This window comes from Paramormyrops kingsleyae, chromosome 7 (genome assembly GCF_048594095.1).
Source record: "Paramormyrops kingsleyae isolate MSU_618 chromosome 7, PKINGS_0.4, whole genome shotgun sequence".
In the NCBI taxonomy this organism is placed as follows: domain Eukaryota; kingdom Metazoa; phylum Chordata; class Actinopteri; order Osteoglossiformes; family Mormyridae; genus Paramormyrops; species Paramormyrops kingsleyae.
The window spans coordinates 2657421-2673291 of record NC_132803.1 but is presented as its reverse complement, the minus strand read 5'-3'; the positions used below and the strand labels follow the sequence as shown (position 1 = coordinate 2673291).

Below are 15871 nucleotides of genomic sequence, written 5' to 3'. Positions count from 1 at the left end.
GGTACTTCACCTGCACTGCTCCAGTAAAAATATCCACTGGATAAATGGGTTAAAGTCACTTTGGAAGAAGGCAAAATAATAGCAAAGATGAATAAAAAGATACAAAATATATCATGAAACAGAACAAAGCCACTGATTTATACACAATAACAATGACATCCACGCTCTTAACAGCAACCTCAGACAGGAGATGCTGATTCCACACCACTCACCTGCAGCGGGTGAGTCAGGCTCGGTCTCCGTGTCGACGGTCGTCATGACGCTGGTGGTGAGGGAGGGACCTGGGTCTAGCGGAGGGCTGGATGGGGCGCTTGTTGGGAATGAAGCAGGAGTCGGGAATTTTGGGTTCAGGGGGGGATCAGTGGTAGGGGAGGAGGTGGGCTGGGACCCCGCACTTTGGGGGAGAGCGAGCCTCTTCCGGATCTCCTCCTGTGGGGAGAGTATGCCAGCCCCCGCCCCCTTGGGGAGGAGCGTCAGCAGGTCGGCGGGCAGGGCGCTAGGGAAAACGCCCCCCCTCTGAGCCAGGACAGACTGCAGAAGCTCCTGGCCCTTGGAGAAGGTCGCTCGCATGTCCGGCTCCTTCCCTTCTCCGTCGGAGGGGAGTGGAGCGGCGGGGGAACCATCATCTGGAAAATAAAAGGAGGGGGGGGGGGTGCATTAACACTAATGGACTTTATTGTGATCATGTTTTCACAGACGTGACGGCTTCACGTGCCCCATTAGGCTTTTATATAGGAATGACGGTGTGTAATGGAATGTGGATCTGAGGGCTACAGCCGCATTTCTGCCCCTAATGGTTCGATGAATAATTGCAACAAAACAATAACAACAGTCAGGGAATATAGTGAATCTGGTAAGGGAGCCATTTTGTTTTCCGAGTCATAAAAAATGATTGTATCTTTGAATTATTCAAAGGACAGAAAATATTTTTTGTTTATGGTCTTTTTGAGGGTTATTCAGTATAAAGTAAATACTTTCTGGTGCTTTCCTGAGACTAGGCTTCGTGACGCCCTGAGGGTCTGCACGTAGGTATGGGGGGGGGGGGGGGTCCCTCGAGACGTTTCATTCAATTGATGAAATGTCGACAATAGCGGTCGTTTTACACATCGTGTCAATTTACGATCGGAGGAAAAATACTCAGGGGGTCCCTAGCGCCGGTCTATTTTTTTAAGGAAGGTTGAAAACCCCCTACTCTATGGGGAACTGGGTTTGCTACAAAAGCGTGAATTGCCACTAAAATAATCAATGTGCTCCTGAAAATATATTTGGACTGTAGGTCTGAAAAGTACTATTTCAGATGAGATCTGTGGAGAAACAGGGGCGTCGTTTTAGGCTGCAGGGCTGATTGGGAACACGGGGGGGTTGAGGGCCACCTCAGAGCCTGATGGGCAATGAGGGAATGCGCAATCAGACACGCTCCCGGGCATTGTCGTCCCACCCCCCCGCCCAGCAGACCTCAGGAAGAGGGAGATGATAAGATCAATTTTCACATTACTAGCAAAACAGTGAGTGCAGAGCTGCTGAGCATCGATCCAGGGTTCCAGTCTTAATTGGCTGTATTTTTCATTGTTAAGAGCATTGACTCCTTTGTATTACTCAAAACATGCAATAGCCTAACAATGCTGAATGTGTAGATGGAGAGCAAAAATGAGCAGAGTCCAAGAGCAGGAGAACATGTCACTTACTCTCGGGATAAAGAGGCAGACTCTGGGTCGACTATAATGCAGATGTTGATGCTACAGAGTCAACAAGCGCTTCTCTGGAGTCCAGCGTTTATGTGGGTGGTGTCACGGAAAAAAATGTATATACTAAAAGGCATTGGAAGCAGGGGCTGGGGGGGGGCTGGATTCTTAGCCTTGACCATGGCTGGAGAAGGCAGTGATCATGGACTGCTGCCTTCTGGAGAAGTGTGATGTGGTCTGTTTCTCAGTTACTGTGTTAGCAAAGACCCAGCCTCCTCTCCCTAAGTTCTTACATTACCGTTGTGAATAATGTTCCGTATTCCAAAATAGTGCATTTGCCCAAGTTGGGAGGAGGGTATTCTCATCTAGCAAAATCCAGGGTATTTCCATTTATAAGCAACAACGTTCTTTAAGTCAGGAACTGTTTTGAAAGTAATATGTTAATATTCAGATAACATCCGCACTGTAGCATTATGGGAAACGTGGTTCCCACCCGTCACTTTCAAGGTAAAATATATCCTGTGGCTCCAGAGATCATGAGGGCTCTGGTTCCTGGTTCCGCTTTATGCCCCAAAGGACCCAGGCAGGTCGGAGGTTTGGCTCCAACACCTTGCCGACTCTCTACACATAGAAGGTTACGGATTGCTAAGCAGACACGCTCTGATTTAAACAGACGATATTTTACTGCGGAAATAGATGCATTGCTATATAACAATAAGTATAACAGCAGGTCGCTTCCTAAGAATAGCTTGCTATGTCAGGCCATAAGTCTACTGGCGGCCTACTCAGTTCCGCTTTGTTCACACCTGCAGCTTGTGTCATGCATATCCTTCTCCTTCTTGGTCCTTTAGCGGTGTGCATGTTAATACCTAAGCCTGATTTCTCTAAGGGTATGATATGTGCTCCGTCTTCTGCCCCGGCTCTTGCGTGTTAAACAGGGCGTAAAGTTCTCCGCTTTGAAGGCGCGTCTGAAGAAGCCCCCCCCCCCGTGACCGTCTCGCTTTTGCGCCGTGACACTCCGCTCTGTCCGCCTGCCTGCCGGCTATTTATTTATAGCAACTGGGTTAGATGCCGCCGGGGCGCCGCTCGCCTGGGGCGCGCCTTACAGCGCTCTCTTGTTGCGCTATAAACGGCGGAGCGCAGCTAAACACCCAGTCGGGCTAATAAGGTCGACCTGCCGCTCTCCGGTTCGAGCTTAAGCCAGTGTGACGGCTCTGTAGTGCGGCAGAGGGCTGCAGGGATCATGCTATGAGCATCGAGCCATTTCTGGGGGGGGGGGGCTTGGTGGAGATATACGCTCCCGGTGTCTCGCATCTTTGTCTCGATGGGGGAGCCACGGCGGGGCAATCAATTCCGAACGCAATTGGTTATAATAGAGGGCTGGTTGTATCGCCTCCATCCCTCCTCCTCAATTTAAGCTTTTGATTTTTTTTTCATTTATTCATTTTTTTGTCTGTTTTTTCCCTTTCTCTCTGCATCTCCGATCCCCGACCCCAGTTTTCCGCAGGACTACAGAAAGCGGCATTTCCAGAAAGCAATTAAAAGGAATGAACAACAGCAGAATACCAATAAAAATATATAAATAAAATATATAAAAACATAAAAAACAGCTTTGGATGTGGCAGATGATCCCAAGCAGGAGGCGTCCTGACGCTCTCCAGGACTGAAGCTTCCCAGTAGATGCGGCTGAAGCGCGGATCGGCGGCGCGCTTAATGTCCGGGCTGCGCCGGCTAACGAGCTGCACTGCGCCTTGCTGTTTCTACGGGGCTGGGGGGCACAAACACGCATTTTTATTGCTATTTATTTAATATCTGCTGTTCTATACAGCTACTGACATAGTCTACCGTTTAGCTTCTGGGAAGTGAACCAGCGACACTGGGGTGATAAAATTCAGCTTCATAAGCACCATCTCTGCATGGCGCTTTGAGACAGAGATACACATATATATACAGTGACGAGCAAAGAAAAAGAACAACCACACACAGATATATAACTGTGCTAAAAAACACACAGAGGTCCATTTTTGTTCACTGAAGAGGTATTAATTTATACAGTGTGCCTTTGAGACCATGTGAATGATTACATTAACTAGTACACAGAATGGACAGAATTTTGAATTTCAGCTTAAAAAAAAATCTCACCAAAATGTCAAATGCTGGACTGAATATTTGAATAAAATAATATAGTATTCAGCCTTTGGAAGAGTTTACCTAAAGTGAGTCATAATATCTCACTTGATCACACAAGGTATTTAGTATCTCCATCCATCCCTGGGTCATGCTGGCTGGGGGACAATCCCCCCCCCCCCCCACATAGGGCACAAGGCCGGGCTGCACCCTGAACTGCTGCCAGTCCTGTTCTATATCTCAATATGGACAGTACATGTCGGAGTTTATATAAGACTTATCTTGCACTGTTATACCCTGATGCCCTGCAGTACGACAGCCATCAGTAAACCCACCTGCCTACACTCCCATCCAATAATAAAGGCCCCACCCACCCATTTCCTTACAGGCTGCCCTGCCTGGGGCTCTTAGAGAAACAGCCCGCAAACACTCATGTGTTACATGTGTGCTACAATGTTGCTGATGTCCACACCTTTGTAAACGGACACGGTAAAGTGGATTTACTAACAGCATGTACATATTTAATCATGGATTACAGGTTAACATTTTAGAAATAAGAAGCCTTGCCAGTCTGGTTAGCTGTAGTGTCAGTCTAAGTCCTGGGTAGCTGTAGTGTAAGTCTAAGTCCTGCTTAGCTGCAGTGTCAGTCTAAGTCCTGGGTAGCTGTAATGTAAGTCTAAGTCCTGCTTAGCTGCAGTGTCAGTCTAAGTCCTGGGTAGCTGTAGTGTAAGTCTAAGTCCTGCTTAGCTGCAGTGTCAGTCTAAGTCCTGGGTAGCTGTAGTGTAAGTCTAAGTCCTGCTTAGCTGCAGTGTCAGTCTAAGTCCTGGGTAGCTGTATGCCAGTCTAAGTCCTGGGTAGCTGTAGTGTCAGTGTAGCATTTAAATGTCAGGATGTCAGCATCACAGTCTTGGCAGCAGAATTAACCATGACATCCATCCGACATGTTAAAAATGCAACATACAATTAAGCTGTCTATTGCTAATTCCATTTCTGCATATTGATGCCCTATTTTAAAATAATCAATGGGAATAATTAATTCTGTATTCTGTTTATTTATATTTTCTAAAATTGCATGGATTTTAAAATGTCATTTTGAGCAGTATGAATTCTCAAACATCCGTTTCAAGCACATTATTAAAAAATTATTTCCTCGTTACAAATTAATGCTGTTTTCTATCATTATAATTTGCTCTCACTTAAAATTGAAAACAATTTGACTGTTCTTTCTCTGAGTTATGAAGCCAGCTCTGTATGATGCAGCCGGTATCGACCGACTGAATTAATCTCTTTTCATCCCGAAGCTGAGGTATCACCGTTTTACAGTCATACTGTGTGAACAGCCTCTCTGCTCCTATCGGAAATGTGAAGCATCTCTGCTGCTTTTCCTGATGCCTGATTCCGTTTCGCGATTCGTGAAGGGGCCACTAAGAGCGGAGCTAATTTAAATCATGTCGGAGAGCCAGCAGTCTTCACAGCGTCATGACCAATAACATTTACTGCCAAGGAGAATTAATAAAATTCAAGACAAATCTCAGAAAAAAAAACCATTACCTGAAATGTATGACTTTGCTGCTCATTTGAAAAAGATCAGTGGTGTTTAATACTAATGAGTGAATCTGTAGCTGCTGATCGCCGTCAGACAGACACTGAGTGACAGCAGCTGCTCTCCAGAAAATGTTACATTTCACTCTAATTTGATATTTGTGCAAAGAGATCCTGCTGCTTCCCAAATTCACTTTGATCCATCCGTCATCTGTCCTTGTATCTCTCTGTAGCCGCATACAGCTGCGACACGTCTTATCCCCCCCCAACATAAACCCCCCCTGTGTGCGAGTCTCTAAACCTCAGCCAAAACCCTGGAATCGCTGCTCCACCAGCCTGGCGGGGAGCCGCCCCCCCCTTCTAAAAATACAGCGGCATCTCCGCGGAGTCACTTAGCCGTTCAAACAGGCGATCCTGTTCTGTCGGGAGCTACATGAGAGAGGAAGACGAGGAGAGATTAAGAAAACGGGAGGAGGGAGAGATGTGATGGGGGCGATGTCTCACAGCAGAGCTTCCGTGTGTCGAGTGGCGATGGATTGCAGAACCCAAATTCATACATGTCCTTCCATGCGGGGGGTGGGGGGTGTGCTAGCTGTTCACTCCCTACCACCGGGGCTTCTGTGAACATGCAGGCCTGCGAGGGGCATGACACCCCTGACCCCCCCCCCCCCCCCCCAGAGGACCAGCTGCGGCCATATGGACACACGACAGCTCACTTCCAGTGTCATTCCCTGAGACCACAGCCTGGAATCATACGCCGACTGGTACCAGACTCTGCTAGGGTGCCCAACTCCAGCAGCAAACTCCACGGTCTGAGCCCGAGGCAGTGGGTTTGAAAAATGCATAACATGTTAAATGGTTTATGAAAGGGAGGGAAGCTGGGGTGTTGGTATTGGGGGGGGGGGGTGAGGGATTTTACTTGGATGTAATGAGGGAAGAGCGATTCCTCTGTGAAGACTGATTAAATTAGAACTAAATAAAAAAAAAAAATACAGACTCCCTTACAATTACGCCGCCTCGATCATCTCACATCTCCCACACACCGCGCCCCCCCCCCCCCTCACCACCACCACTCTGTGCTAGAATTCACTCCATTATCACAATTAGCACCACGCCTGGCAGACTGACTCATTAGGAGTGTAAAACATCCCACTTGCAGGAGGAGTGAGAGGGTGGATGGTAGAGATGGAACATTGTGTAACAGGTACGGTTCAGAGAGAGAGAGAGAGAGAGAGAGAGAGACCCCCCCCATGGGTCAGGTCCAGACCTGCACCTCCCACCTCACCTCTGACTGCTTTGCACAATTCTGAAAATTCAGCGGCTCTGATCAGGGCATGGAAACCCCAACAGATTCAGGGGGGCCGAGCGCAGCCGGCAGATTCGGGGGGCCGAGCGCAGCCGGCAGATTCAGGGGGGCCGAGCGCAGCCGGCAGATTCTGGGGGCCGAGCACAGCCGGCAGATTCGGGGGCCCAGGCAGCCGGCAGATTCGGGGGTCCAGCACTGCATAGGTCTGGAGGCCCAGTCAATGAAATCTAGCAGAGGGGCTTTTGCTAGTAGGAACTACCAGGTTGATTTGAGTGGGTGGGGCTTTGGTAGTTAAGGAACGGGGGAGGGTAGAGGTGCGTGGACCCCCACTCTGACCTGGGAAACAGGGATGAGCACAGCTTTATCCGCACAGTCCACTAAACGCTGGCGTTTCCCCATGAGGCACGTCCCCCCCCATCTGCCTGAATGTAAACACAGGGCTCTGCTGGTAATCAGGCAGGTGAACGCAGGAATGCTGGGATACCATCATATTCTGGGCCTATGGATGAGGATGTGGTCCACGTCCCGTAGGAGGGGGTCTCAGATCCTGCCTGTTTGGACACTATTGTCCTGCTCTCCCTGATTTCTGACTCTCGCTGCCAGGCGTTCTGGACGCTCCTGTGGTTCTGGGTCCTGTGGGGACCCAGCCGAGCCACCGGAACCCGCGGGTTGACGGGCTGGTCGCCTCGCGGCTCCGGCGTGTCCGCGGCGGTGAGCAGATGGCTCCCACTGCCTGCCCCTCTCCATGCTCCTTCGGCAGTCGCTCACAGGTGCCGCCAGTCTGTCGCCACAGCTGTGCCTCTCTCTGCCCTCCTGTTCTCCTCCAGCCCTCCTGCCTTCCTATTCACCAACCTTTACGCTCTTCTCCTCTTCCCTACCACACCCTTCCACCCCAGCCTGCTGCACCTTCTCCCAGACCCTGATCCCCAGCCCTCAGCCTCCTACACTTGGCGCTGTCCCAAACGGCGTCTGCTGGCTGTAACACGGCTCCACAAACCAGCAGATCAGCAGACCCAGGGCCAGACAGAAGAAGGGGCATTTTCCCCCCTGCGGTTGCCAACTATTTTTTGCTAGAAACATCCATCACAGCACAGAACTTGGAACATAAAAAACAAGCCCTCACAAGGCAACAACAATTCAGGCTTCTGTAAGACCACTCCAGTAAAACATCTCATAAATAGACTTTCTGTCCTCTATTTCACATTCTAGTCTACACTTCTATGTTGCTAACAATCAATAACTTCCCAAGAAGCAAAAATAAGTACCAGAGGATATTCGCCGACAGAACTTATATAAACGTTAAAAATATTTTATTTTTATGTATGTGTTTCTGCTGTAGCTACATACATACATATATATTAGCTGCATAATTATTCAAATTATTCATAGACCAATTATTACTTGTTTATAATTATAACTTGTTTGTTAGTGGGATTTCAAAATGAGGATAATTTTAATGGCAGTTTCAGACAAAAAACACGCATGAAAAATAGTGGAGATCTTATTTTTGCTGTTTGTGCGATCAGATGTACTCTGTGTTGACATAAGCGTTTCCATGACAACCCCATCCTCCACATAAAAGTCAATCTTTTTTCTCTTCCACTTCCCAATTCCATCATGCAGCTCCTTGAAAACAGAGGCGCGGCCCCCTAACCCACAGCGGGGGCTACTGTCCGAATTTCCAAAATCCCATGGGAACTCGCCTTCTGTTTCTGCGTATTTAAAGTAGATGGGCAGGATATTAAACACAACCAGCAGCTCATGAGAGGAGTCCAGTCCAGTCCAGGCCACCCCCCCCCATCTGCATCCAGCCACCTCGATCTCTCCGTCCTACAGTCCCTGCATGCAAAGTGAGGAAGGGTGTGAGCGGTATGTCAATGGCCCCCTCCCACAGAGATGCACTGAGCGTGTTCTGTGTTGCCTTCCAGCATTCACAATAGCCCCCCCCCCAGCTTCTCCAGCTCCCATCCATAACGCCCCCTCACCCCCTCCATCACCCCTCCCCTTCTTGCCCATTCATTAGAAATCTGTGGTTGACCCGGCGACACTGTGAGAGCTCTGCTGGCTTCTCCAGCACCTCCCCCCCCCCCCCCCCCAGGTCACCTCGGCCCACTCGCCCTTTCCTCTGCAGCCCGACGTGACGTCTCACCCTCCCCAGGGAAAGGACGGCTGCTGTCAGCCAAACCTACAACAGCATGGCTGAACCAAGTCAGTGGATATTTCATATAAGATATAATGTGACCCAGATGAGGCAATAACATATTAAACGTATGAGTATTTTCCTTCATTTACAGCCGTTGGGACCCAAATCTCCCAGCTGCTAATCCTGGTTGGGGTCGTGGGACTGAATACTTATTCCCACCTAATATCACCACAGCTGTGCCTTTCTGAGTCTTTAGAAGACACACGTGCGAGTATTGAGGAGCATTAACTCCCAAAAGGCGTAAACAAACATAAATATAAACAGAACATTCATGACTTTGTTTGGGTGGATGGCTGCAACTGAAAGAGGAGCGCTGAAGGCAGAAAAATCACCTAATCACTCAGAATACTCATAAGAACTGAATAGGCCAGCCGTATTATTGTGTCACAAGGTATTTTAATCCACTTCTCGTCAGTTACCTTACTGGTTCATACCAGGTTAATCCAGCCAGTGACTGACAGTGTGGGACGACCCATCCGACGTTGCGTTCAAAGCCTCGCACGGCAGCACACTCCAACACGCAAGCAAGCACGGTAATCCAGGGACCGCTGCACTAAAATTATGATGGAGGAAAGTTCTACCAAAAAGAGCAGCTTGGGTACAAATTGGGCGTGACAGATACCGCTCCGTGGGCACAGGGCCGAATCTGAAGCCCGGTATCCTGTCTATAAAGATGACATAGGTCAAAGGTCAATCTCTGGAGCCAATGAGCCAATCTGATGAAGAAATATGAGCACAGAGCAGTAAATGACCTAGTTTTCCCATCACGCCGTCATCCTTCCTGTCTTCTCCGGTAATATCCCCATGAGGTTTGCCTGATATTCGCAATGAGGTAATTGAACGGAGATATGAGAAGACCATCTCAATTATTTGAAACTCTGCTTAGTAACGCAGAACAAATACATGAGCCATACTGCGAGTCATCTTTAATGTAGCCTTCACGAAAAAAATAAATAAATGATGTCATGCTCTGGGGCCTGTGACCCCAGAAAAACAAAATGCATCACGTTTCTTTGCTACCTATTACAACCAGAGGGAGCATTTTACTCATAACACCATTAAGAGGGAATGATACTGACCAGATGAAAATCAGGCTTTTAAAAACACAAAATGGTATCCTTAAGGTATGATGTGTGTATTATTTGTATATTGATTGGTTTGTCTCACTTGTCTCGTGTAGAAACTATCTTGCACATGTGTTGCATTGTGGTTGTAAAGAATTGCCGTGTTGTTCCACCGTGTACTGGACTTCTATATGGATGGGATGACAAATTTAATTCCACTTCAGGTAACACATGCAGTGAAGGGACAGGGAACAAGGTTTTTCAGGATTATCATTGTGTGCTGCCGCTAGTTTAATTAACCTCCAGCTACATTAAACCCAGAACACACCGACAGTATCCATCCCCCCACTGCGCCTTTTGAAGTGTCATTTCTGTTCAGGACCATCACTAATGGCAACTGCCACATCTTTTGGGCTCACCTGCCTGTTCAGGTGTTAATGTTTCATCCGAATGCGCTCTGCTAAATTCACCTCCCTTACAGCCTGAGACACTCATATTGGTTTAAAGCATTAATACAGTTATATTAATATAAATCTGAATTTAATATTAATGCTATACAACAATATAAACATTAAATATTTTGCCTTATACTTACACATAGATAGATAGATAGATAGATAGATAGATAGATAGATAGATAGATAGATAGATAGATAGATATTTCCAGGTGGATCCCTAGGAAACACAACTGTACAATTATGTTAGGAGATGTGTTCTGTTTCATAAAGTGGGTGTTGGGCCTATATGTTGTTCCAGCACAAGCTATTAACTGTTAATCTCAAATGGTGTAACATGCATGTTAAATCACTATTTTGGACTTAGATAGCAGCCTGTTGTGGGAATGTTTCAGAGCAGTATTACACATTGCCCAGTTTATGTTTTTCTTTTGCATGGCTCCCTGCCGGTGACACCTGGTATCTGGTATACTGTCTATCGGAGATAAATGAGGAACTAAAGTTCCCTCGGCTGCAATTATCCGGCCAGAAATAGCCCCCATCTACGGGCCCAATATACGACAGAAGTGTAAACAGACGCCGGTAATGTTTATGGTGAGAAACAGGATACAGAAAACAGCCTGAGTCGATGCATATCGGAATGGAGAAGTTACACATCGTTTATAAAAAGGGTTTTGGAATGAAAGTGGACAGCTGTATCCCGGATGAGAGTATTTTAATGTGAACAGACAAATCGTACAAAAAGTCCGGAAAATTACTGCAACATGACTCTGGGAAAAAAAGAGAAACATTTCAGACATCTACAGTAAATCCCCGTTATGCTATTTCAGACTTGTGATATCAGCAAAGTAAGCACTGGATAGCAAGAGAGGAGTACCCTTTATGGCATTCAAGTAACGACAGCTATCCATTTAGAACGGTTTTTATTGATCACAATTAAGAAACCTGCAGCTTGTTTAATTTCCCTCCGCATACAACTTAATCTAAAACAATTCATTTCAAATATCTTGCCACTCTTTCAGAACTGATAAACCTTAAATTCTTCATAAGTAAATATGACTAATTCTCATCAGTTCGCCCATTAGGAGCAAAATAAGCGCTGCGATGCCAAAGCGAGACCCCCAGCTTTCCAGCACTAACGTGTCACAGGCCGGCCGCCGGCGCTCAGACACAATAGCGGCGCGGTAATTAGGGAGCCGGGCGGCGCGGGGCCGGAGCGCACAGCGGGCCACCAAAGAACTGCACGTCTGTAGTGCTTTAGTGCCCCAAAAACCAGTGTAATAAATTGCATCGTAATAATAATCGTGAGCGAAAGCGGTGTGGTACCGTGCCCTGTAAGCAGGGCAGTCTCACTGCCCTGTTCAGCGCTTGCGCTACCTTCTCCCCCGTCCAAACGCCAGACGGAGCTGCTTTTACAAGGCGGCGGCGGCGGAGGGCGAAGCCACCGGGGAGGGACGCGTTTAACCACGAGGACGGCGACAGTGGAGCTTTGGCTTAAAGGGCTAGTCAGAAAAAAAAACATTTGGTATTTTGCAAGACAACGCGATCGCACGCAAAACCGTGCATCCCAATACAACCCATTCTCATGACCAAGTTTAGCCTATATTTAACAAAGGTTAGTTTGGCATTTTCCTCCTTAAAAGGAAGTGTATTTGTCGGAACGATTTCTGTAATTAAAAAATAACGACATGCAACTATCAACTAAATATTTCATCCTATGTACCCTGATAAAAAAGCCAACAACATTTCATGTGTACCGGCCGAAAAACAAAACATCCTCTTCCAAAGTAAAAGAGTTACATGTAGGTCATTCGTGTCTGCCATAACACTCTTAACGCATTCATCGTGTTTTTAACGTATAATTATATTAGCGCCGGTAAAGGTCGGGAGAAATACCCTAGTCTAGCCTTGCACTGGCGGCAGGTCCCAGCGGGTCGATATGTGATTTATAATTCAGTTTGTAGCGCCACTCGTATTAAAGCACGCAGAGGTCGGGATGCGAACCCGCAGTGCCCGCTGTTGTCGTCGCGCGCACGGCGCTGCAGATCGACGCTGAACCTCCGCTTTGCAGCACCGGCCGCACACATGCACGCCGACCATCAAACACTGCTGAGATGCAAGACGCGATTTTTATTATAAGGAACATTTCTGGGTCATTGTCTTACCGTCCGCATTTTGGACTTAAGTGCATTTCCCTGCATTTTCCCCACGACAACCACGGACATTTCAATGCAGAATGCGAAAATGCCTGTGTTTCCAAACGTCTCCCATTACTCTTGTATTCCGCTTTATGAGAGTTGTGGCTTCATTAAAATTACTTTCGAAAGTCATACTCGAACCGGGCAACGCGAAAACCGGTAACAGGGCAAACGTGTCTCAAATAAAGATAACCAAGGCGAACTCAGGCACACAGACCTTCTACTGTACAGAGGTAAATTTGCTGTTTAATTCAATTTAGCCCGTCGAAACCACATTAAGCTTACCTTGAGCAAAGCCGAGACCCCGCAGAATCCCGGCTGTAAGTATGACTCTCAGCACCGAGAGTATAGCCAGCATGGTCCTTTACAGTCCGATTTATTACCAACTTGCAACGCAGACGGATGAGAGTCGATAAATCCCCCAGTATATCTGCCACGACCACGCTGGCGATTACTGGCAGAGCCGCCTGAGATGCGCCGGTGGGCTGTACAGCTCGGTCGGTGCGGTGTCTCACTATCCTCTTCGATTCTCTCCTCGCCTGAACTCCGCAGTGTGCGCGTCTCCCTCACACACCCCTCCCTGACACGCTCGATCCCACCCCCCTTTCTGTCTCTCCCTCCATATCTGAAGGATACACTCGGACTTAATTTTATTGCATCTGCTAGTCACCTGCGACTGAGTGAGAACACGTTTAGGAGCTGTTTGTTGTAGTTGTTTGTCCAGAATTTGCATACTATCAGTTAAAGTATTAGACATAGATCTATTTAAATTCTAACGAGTTCCCCAGCTATATACAGACGAAAATATTTTTAAAAGAGTTTTCCTTTTGTGTTTAAAGTTACATTTCATAAACTGTAACGTTAACGGATATCTCGCCATTTTGAAATCGCTTTTCATACTTTTTAATACCATTCGAGGCAAATCACAACGATTTCCCGAAATTAATACTTATTAGTTAATTACTAATTACACCCGACATCGACCTTTCAAATGCTTAAGAAGGTTTTTCTTTCTTTTCTTTTTCCCTTGCTCTCCTAACGATCTGCACCCGAGCTGCTGACAAGCTGCACTGTAAGTTATTTAGGAGGCTATAGGCAAAATATACGCTGCGCGCAGAGATTTTATGTCGGGATGAACAAGCTGCCTCAGTGAATGAATTAATTGCATTTCATCTGGGGAGATGGAGGTCAGAGGGAAGAGTGTTTGCATGCTTAGATTGTGCTGGCGTTTGTCAGGTTATTAGCAACGCTGCAATTTCCTTCACACATATATCAATGCAAGGCGCAGCAACGCGTCAACACAAAAACATTTCTGTGTACAACTGACGTACGTGTTCTGTAAATGGATTATATATACTTGTCATTTGAAGTTATTCAAATTATTCCAGGGTGGTTAAATAAGTTATCAAGCTTTGGCGGATGCTATTACTCCTGTGTATGATTGGTTTCTTTCCATCTTCAAACGAAATAAGGAAAGACGTGTGGAAGGTGTCCGACTTAGATAGACCCACTTGCTGTTGTTGGCGTTTGTTATCGGTTGCTTTCCCCCTCATTTTCTTCCCTCCAGGTTTTCGGCTGGAATCCCATACCAGCCCGTGCGGAATGTGCATTTTCCTCCAGTGTTCCGCTGGTTTTCTCCGGCTAATTGGCGTTTCTACATTGCCCGTAGCGTGTGCCCTACGACGGACTGGCACCCCGTCCAGGAGGTATCCCTACCTCGTGCCCAACACTGTCAGAGATATAGTTCGTTCCCCTGCGACCCTGTACTAAGTAGCTGGAAGACTGATTAATCCATGTAATTTGTATTTATTATTATTATTATTATTATTACGCAATTAATGGCTTGTTTCCTGAAGTTTCAAAAGGATTAATCTCAGGACATGTTACAAATTAAATACAGTGATTTGCAGCGATTAATTTTAAAACAATGTCTGTAGATGACCTCCATATATAGTGTGGACTGGGCAAAATACTGCGCGGGAGTCTGTCTGACCCGATTTCGTGCAGTTAATATTAAACTCTGCAAGTGTTCCAGACTGTCATCGAGTATGAGACGCTAAGAAGCGGAGATGAAGTACAAAGAAGGTTTTACTTAGGATTTCGCATGAATATAGACACCGAACAACCGATTTTTTCCCCGTGTAAATCATTAAAGCAACAAACTAGACGTTTTTCTCCTAGTCCGTATACAATTGTATTGTTTTACACGTTTTTTATTTACTAATGCAGGTAGTTAGGCTAATCAGATGTGATTTTAATTACTCATCCAAATATTTTTAGTCTTTTTTTTTTGGAAGCACAAGACAAGGCAATGCAGGGTACACGCTGGCAGTTTCCCAGTGAACCTCCATTTTGTCGGATCATCTACAAACACTCTGAAGTCAAGAGAAATCCTTAAAAGAACCACTTGAGGTATAAAACAATTTTATTTGATCTTCTAAGGCTTTAACAGACTGGACACAATAGAAAAGTAAGAACTTATAGTAATTCACGTCGGCGCACGCAGTGTGAAAGGGCTTCCTGCATGTAGCTCTGTCCATGGTGCTGAAGGCCAAGTGGGCGGTCCTTGTACTGATACACGGCGCGAGGATACGGTGTCTCAGATTTTTACAAGGTCAATTCTACTGAATAAAATAATACATTGATTACTACTGAAAAACAATGGCGAATTACTTTTTATCAGACATTGATTTACAACTGACGGTCACGTTCGCAGCACAGTAAATAATTAGCTGTCACAAGGTCGTGTCGAACTGGTTGGTTTTAATTCCACTGAATAACAATGTACAACTCAAAATAGCCTCGTATAAATTATTCCCGTTAACCTGTCTCGATGGCCAACTGCATTTCACTGTCTGTCGGAATGCATTCATTTGGCTTTGTAACGCGTGCATTAATATGCTTATGAAAGCTCCAAGCCAAAAATAAAATAACAGCTGGCCTCACAAATATTCCTTTATCAAAAGTTAATAGGGGTTTATACTGGCTGCCCTGCAGCCATACTTAATTACTGAGTTTTGCATTGATGCATTTAGTATGGATCATGAGCTCGAAAGGCATTTTCCTGAAATAAGGGTCCTTGAATGACAGATAGGCGCAAAACTGGCGAACATACAAAGGGAGATGTGACAGCCCCCCCCCAAGACAGAAAATACAGAAAACACACAGAAATAAACAGTAAGGGGAACATTCTCTGGGCCTGCAGAGCCACCGGAATCCATTAACAGGCAGCCAGAACATCACAGCCTACTCACAGTGTAGAGGGCATTTGAGTTTGCGTGGGACGAGCAGAGA

General features: G+C 46.4%; 1 protein-coding gene across 1 annotated transcript in view; it reads right to left on the bottom strand.

Moving 5' to 3' along the window:
* sez6l (seizure related 6 homolog (mouse)-like) overlaps window positions 1–13141 on the bottom strand; it is a 36002-nt gene extending 22861 nt beyond the window's left edge. Inside the window, exons 1-2 of the mRNA XM_023826360.2 lie at window positions 12863–13141; window positions 213–626 (exon numbers count right to left, since the gene is read on the bottom strand). Coding sequence (XP_023682128.2) covers window positions 213–626; window positions 12863–12935 — 487 coding nt within the window. The 5' untranslated portion in view covers window positions 12936–13141. The remainder of the gene's footprint in view (window positions 1–212; window positions 627–12862) is intronic.
* Window positions 13142–15871: the final 2730 nt, after the last annotated feature.